General features: G+C 59.8%; 3 protein-coding genes across 3 annotated transcripts; 2 read left to right on the top strand and 1 right to left on the bottom strand.

Moving 5' to 3' along the window:
- Window positions 1-12: 12 nt before the first annotated feature.
- ACA1_039210 (zincbinding alcohol dehydrogenase) lies at window positions 13-1,082 on the top strand (the record flags this gene model as incomplete). Its single annotated transcript, XM_004354755.1, has 6 exons — window positions 13-90; window positions 114-159; window positions 224-357; window positions 424-565; window positions 635-821; window positions 911-1,082. The coding sequence occupies 6 exons, from the start codon at window positions 13-15 to the stop codon at window positions 1,080-1,082; spliced, it is 759 nt and encodes a 252-aa protein (XP_004354807.1).
- A 384-nt stretch (window positions 1,083-1,466) lies between these two features.
- ACA1_039200 (GATA zinc finger domain containing protein) lies at window positions 1,467-2,418 on the top strand (the record flags this gene model as incomplete). Its single annotated transcript, XM_004354754.1, has 3 exons — window positions 1,467-1,580; window positions 1,697-1,986; window positions 2,205-2,418. 3 exons carry the CDS (start codon window positions 1,467-1,469, stop codon window positions 2,416-2,418), a joined length of 618 nt encoding a protein of 205 aa, XP_004354806.1.
- A 960-nt stretch (window positions 2,419-3,378) lies between these two features.
- Window positions 3,379-5,427, bottom strand: ACA1_039190 (ankyrin repeat-containing protein; the record flags this gene model as incomplete). Its single annotated transcript, XM_004354753.1, has 6 exons — window positions 3,379-3,513; window positions 3,609-3,694; window positions 3,808-3,870; window positions 3,966-4,887; window positions 5,000-5,133; window positions 5,220-5,427. Coding segments are annotated over 6 exons (1,548 nt in total), but the record flags the coding sequence as incomplete, so codon positions are not given.
- Window position 5,428: the final 1 nt, after the last annotated feature.

Below are 5,428 nucleotides of genomic sequence, written 5' to 3'. Positions count from 1 at the left end.
AATGTGTTAGTTATGCACCAGCCGCTCGTGGGCCTGTTGACCCTGCCCAGCGTGCCGGGACTGGACGTAGCTGGCATCGTGACGCAGTCGGTGAGGGCGTGACGACCTCCCAGCCGGGTGATCGAGTGTACTATCACGGCAACCTCCGCAATCCACACGGTACCACTGCCTTGACAGGGGACATGGCTACATCGTTACGTTGCCATCTAACCACCCGCACCAGGCGGTCTCGCCGATTACGCTGTGGTTAGTGCCCACACGGTTGCCCGCGTGCCCGAGAGCGTTAGCTTTGCCGCCGCCGCGGCTGTGCCGTGTGCGGGCTTCACCGCCTACCAGGCCCTCCACCGCAAGCTGCACGTGCAGAAAGGCCAGTCTATCCTCATCACTGCCGGTTCGGGCGGCGTGGGCGGATTCGCGATTCAGCTGGCCACGATCGCAGGACTCAAGCCGATCATCGCCACCTGCTCAGCCAGCAATGTCGACTATGTGCGCGCGCTTGGTGCTAACGAGGTCATCGACTACACCAGCGAGAACGTCGTCGAGCGTGTCCTAGCCATCACCGATGGTAGCCCGCCCGCAGCCTTCGTGTTCCACCCTGTCGGTCCTTACCACCCGTTTCTCGTTCGAATTTCAGGAGTCGGCGTGGATTGCGCGGTGGACTGTGTAAGCGGCGAGAGCGCTACGTCGCTGCTGCCTGCGATCGCCTTCAACGGCGGCATAGTGACCATCGTGGGCGAGGTGCAGGGTGCAGTGCCCGAACAGGGCCGCGCGATCTCGGTGCACGGTCTGGCCCTCGGTGGAGCCTACGGCAGTCCAAAGAGGTGCGCCCCTGCCGCCACCTGGCCCCTCGCCCTTCGCCCTCGCACATGACGTACAACATGTCCGATGTTCACGTGTGCACGAAATGCAGGTTCAAGGACCAGCAAGACCTGAAGACGATGGCCGACGAGATGATGTCTCTGCTGGCGGCCGGGCGGATCGCTCCCACGGTCTGCAAGCAGGTCGGCCTCGCCGACGTCCCGCAGGCCCTGAGAGACCTCGAAACGCGTCGCATCGTGGGCAAAATGGTGGTGGTCCCATGAGCATTTCGACGTGACGTCTTGCCACGTGGACCGTAAGGCTGTTGGAGGTCTTTGGCGAACGCGTAAGCCAAGGAGCCATCTTAAATGCGCACCAGGGCAGCGGTCAAAGGTTATCGGTTTTTAACATGTAAGTGGTCAGGTCGCACCATCTGACGCGACAGGTTGCAACACCAACCGGTAACTGGTAAATTGGTCTGTTGGCAAGGAGCCATTTTGGGTGCGGAGGTTCGCCTCTTCCGGAGCTGTTGATGGTCTGGGACTGAGAAACACTCACTGCTGCGAGCGTGCCAATCAGCAATCAAAAAGTTTGCCGAACAAGAAAACACGAAAGTACATAAAGCCAGACCGACTGCACCACAACACACCAACAAGACCGCCCAAGAGATGCAAAAGCCTTCGGACATGCACCGCTACTTGTCTCGCTTCTCCGTCACCCGCACTAACTCACCACTTGCTCAAGGGGACGAGGCCACTCGCCAAGCCAAGCTCTTGTCCGAGGTACAAGCGCCTGCATCTACCACTTCTCAAACCACCACTTGCTGGCTCTTCTTTTCTGAAGGTCGGACATCAATCTTTGTATGTGAACCTGAACTGACGATGGAATGCCCTAAAAGGTGGCTACCGTTGCCAACACCCTCACGAGGCTCCATCTGAAGCAGCAGCTGCGAGGCCGCTTGGGCGCGGAGGAGATGCGACTCATGACCACCTCTGCACACCTCCTCGAAATTGACCTCCTCCGCCTCCAGCACGACCTCTCCTCCTCTACCACACATCATCAGCCCGTCCCCGTCTCGCGTCCAGGCAGGAAGAAGCGCGTATCGCGCACCTTCGCCGACAAGGCGTGCCAGCACTGCAAGTCGCAGCACACAAGCCAGTGGCGCACCGGCCCCTCTGGCCCCTCCACGTACGTGAGCCGCCCCTCTCCTTCCATCTTACTCGATAGATATCTAAAGCGTCGGTGTTGATGGATCGGAAAAAATGACAAATTGAACTCAGAAATTTGCGAGGGAGGAGGAGGAAAGGCAATTGTTGGCCAAAACAAGACAAGTGTAGCTTCTAGGTGCCAGAAAGCAGGGCAGCTGGACTGTGGCACAGCTGACGTGGCGTGCGTGAAACGTGCAGGCTGTGCAACGCGTGCGGGATTCGGTACGCGAGAAATCGCAGGCGCAGCCGTGGAGAGGACGGTGACGGTGGTTCGCCAACTCACCTGGGCGATGAGGAGCCCGCAGCGTCCTCGGCCACCGTGCAGCCTCACTGCGCCCCTGGCAGCAGCAGCAGAGCCCCCGACACACCGCGGTCACCGCAGCGGTCGACGGTGTACGACCTCCTCAACTGAAAGAAAGGAATGAACCTTTTGGAGCCCTGTAAATACACTCCACATACCTTCTTCCTCGCTCGATAAGCGTAGTTTGGTTTGCGGGAATGCGGTGCGCCATTGGCTGCACTTGACATTCCCGAATTGGCCCTAGTAATCCGCACCTCAACTCGGGTTTTGGTGGTGGCTGGGCAAAACAACTACTCTTATTCTTCAGCAGGTCCTTGAGACGCGTGATGACCACCCGTCCAACGCAAATATCACTCACGCCTGCACAGCAAGCCAGGCTGCTCATCGAGGTGGGGACTCTTTCCTCTTTCTCCAGTACGAGGCTTGAAGGTAACCTAAAGGTGGGGCAGGTTGCAGTTGTTGCCAACCTCACTGCACGGCTCCAGCTCAAGCGCAGACATCTGGGCGGACGCTGAATACACGCGCGTGATGATGGCCTCCTCGACGTCGATCGGCCTCCTCCAGGACAGCATCTTCTTCAGCCCCTCCACCACCTCAAATCAAATAATGATCATCAAGCCAACACGCCCATGCGAAGCCCTGCGATCCGAAATAGGCGCGTGTCGCGCACATTTGCCAACAAGGCCTGTCTTCACTGCCACTCGCAACACACGAGTGGAGCACAGGTCACTCTGGACCCTCAACGTACGTTTCGCCCTTCTTCTTCTCTCTTGGTTGTCGAGTCGTCCATGCAAACACACCTGCATGGCGCACAGCCTCTGCAATGTGTGTGGCATCAGGTAACCGACAAAAGCCAACGGACGAGAACAGGCTCGCCTGTGAGTGGAGATGACCGCCATGCACGCCCGGGCCACCCAAGCAGCGCCACCGCCGGAAAGCGGCAGTGGTGAGTTACGCACCACCGCCGAGAGCCACGAACGACCTCCACGGCGGTCGAGTATCCACGACCTACTCTACTAGACCTCGAACCGGAATTACATTCAGCCACCACCACCATAACTACTCTTATTCTTACTCTGGCGGAGCAGATGTCTGCTTGGCCAGCAGGTCCTTGAGACGCGTGATGTGTTGCGTAATTCGGGTCGCGTGAGCCAACACCTGCACCTTCTCCTCCTGTTTGAGCCGATGACCCACGCGCTGCTCGAACTGCACGTGTGCGGCGATGTGACCGTACGGTCTCGCGTCAGCTCACGCACGGGGCACGTGTGTAGTTCTTTCACAACGGCCCGTAGCGGGAGTACCTTGTCAGGGTGCCAGCGAAGGAAGAGCGTACGCAGGAATTTCGTCTTGTCGTCCGCCGTGGTCTCCTCGGTCATGAAGTTGAAGCCTGGCCAAAGCAGCCGCACTGGTCAGCACCAACACGGGGGGGGGGCAATCCAGTGCAATCCAATGTCCGCCTTCCCTTGAGGGACGTGGGCGGTGCGGGAAAGGGGAAGGTACCGCCGAGAGTGTGGCCCGTCTCTTCGTCGCGTTCGATGTCAGGGAAGGGAATGTCGGCGAGGCCTGAAATCGAATGAAAGTGGCGATCAAAGTGCGCCATTGCATCGTGAGTGCACTTATCGGTGTGTCAGGTGCGCATCGGGTGGGAGGAAAGGTACCGAGATCGCTGGCCTCGTTGCCCTCCTTACGTCGCGCGTTGAGGGCCTCTTCGAACGCGACCCACTCGCGCTCGAGTCGCTTCCAATCGTCCGCCTGTCGCTTGGCCTCGACCTTCTGCCTCTGCGCCTCCCGCTCCTTCTCCTCGCGTTCGATCCTCTCCTTGGTCTCGCGCTCCTTCTCCCGCTCGCGCCGCTCCCGCTCCTTCCGCTCCTCCTCGCGTCGCTTGCGGGCCTTGGCGTCGTAGAAGTCGCCGTGGTCCTGGCCCCACCGCCGGCTGGCCTTCCGCCCCATCTCCTTCCGCACCCAGTCCTTCCACTCCTCCTCGCTCAGGTGGTTGCCGCCGCCGCCGCCGGCGTCCATATCGGCCCACTGGTCGTGCCACATGTGCCCGCCCTCGCTGGCGAACTCCTCGGCCAGCCGCTCGTTCCAGTCCTGTTCCTCTTGCTGTCGCCGCCACTTGTTCCGCTCCATCTCCTTCCAGCGCTCGAAGGCATCGCCGTCATCCGCAGTGCCTGGTCGCTTTCGCTTCTTCTTCGGCGTCTTCTTCCCCAATTCAGTGTAATCGAAGACGTGAAAGTCTTCCTCACCGTCTTGCTCATCGTCGTCATCGTCGCTCGGCTCCTCCTCCGCCTTCGGTTGTCGGCGCTTCGATGACGTGGCGTCTTCGTGTCGGCGAGGAGTGTCCCTCGCGTCGAAGCCGCCCGCCTTCATTCGCTCGTCCATGGCGCGCCACTCGGCCTCGCGTTGCTGTCGCTCGGCCTCAAGCTGCTCTCCCTTCCTGCGGAGGGCTTCGAATCCGATCTCGGTCGCCACGATGCCCAGTGCGTTCTTGATGCCGGTCTCGGCGCCGCTCCTGTGCAGCATGTGACAGATCTCTGCGCTCTCGTTCAGGCACGCGTAGTGGAGCGCCGTACTCGCATCCTGTGCCGAGAGTAAGTATGCGCGCACGACACGACACGACACGACACGACACGACACGACACGACACGACACAGGCGTGGGGGCACAGAGAGAGAAGGAAAGGAGTCATCACCTCCGAGCCAGAGACCAGGTTGACCATGTCCCGACCGAGGGTGTCGATGAGGTAGCGGCACAGCGTGGCATTGTTTTGCAGCACCGCCCTGTGCAGCAGCGTGCGTCCCGTCTCATCCACCACCAGCGTAGGGTCTGTACAAATAAATAAAATAAACAAATAAATAAATGCAAAACAAATAAAGACCAAAAGCATGCGCGACAAATCTTCAGGGGCGCACCTGTGCCCAAGCGGAGAAGACGGGCGGTGTAGTAGCGGACGTCATGCAGGGCTGCTGCAGATGTGGTGCTGGCTTTTTGCCCGCTGCCGCATCGGTTTATGGCCGCGAAGAGTCGCCCCGCTACCTTGGCCTCTTTGGTGGCATGTGGCGGCTCGGCGTCCTTTCTCTTCCTCCTTTTCTCCCTGTGCTCCTCCTTTTTTGTGCTTCTT

This window comes from Acanthamoeba castellanii (assembly GCF_000313135.1).
Source record: "Acanthamoeba castellanii str. Neff unplaced genomic scaffold scf7180000084569, whole genome shotgun sequence".
Lineage (NCBI taxonomy): Eukaryota > Discosea > Longamoebia > Acanthamoebidae > Acanthamoeba > Acanthamoeba castellanii.
This window is presented reverse-complemented; position numbering and strand designations above follow the sequence as displayed.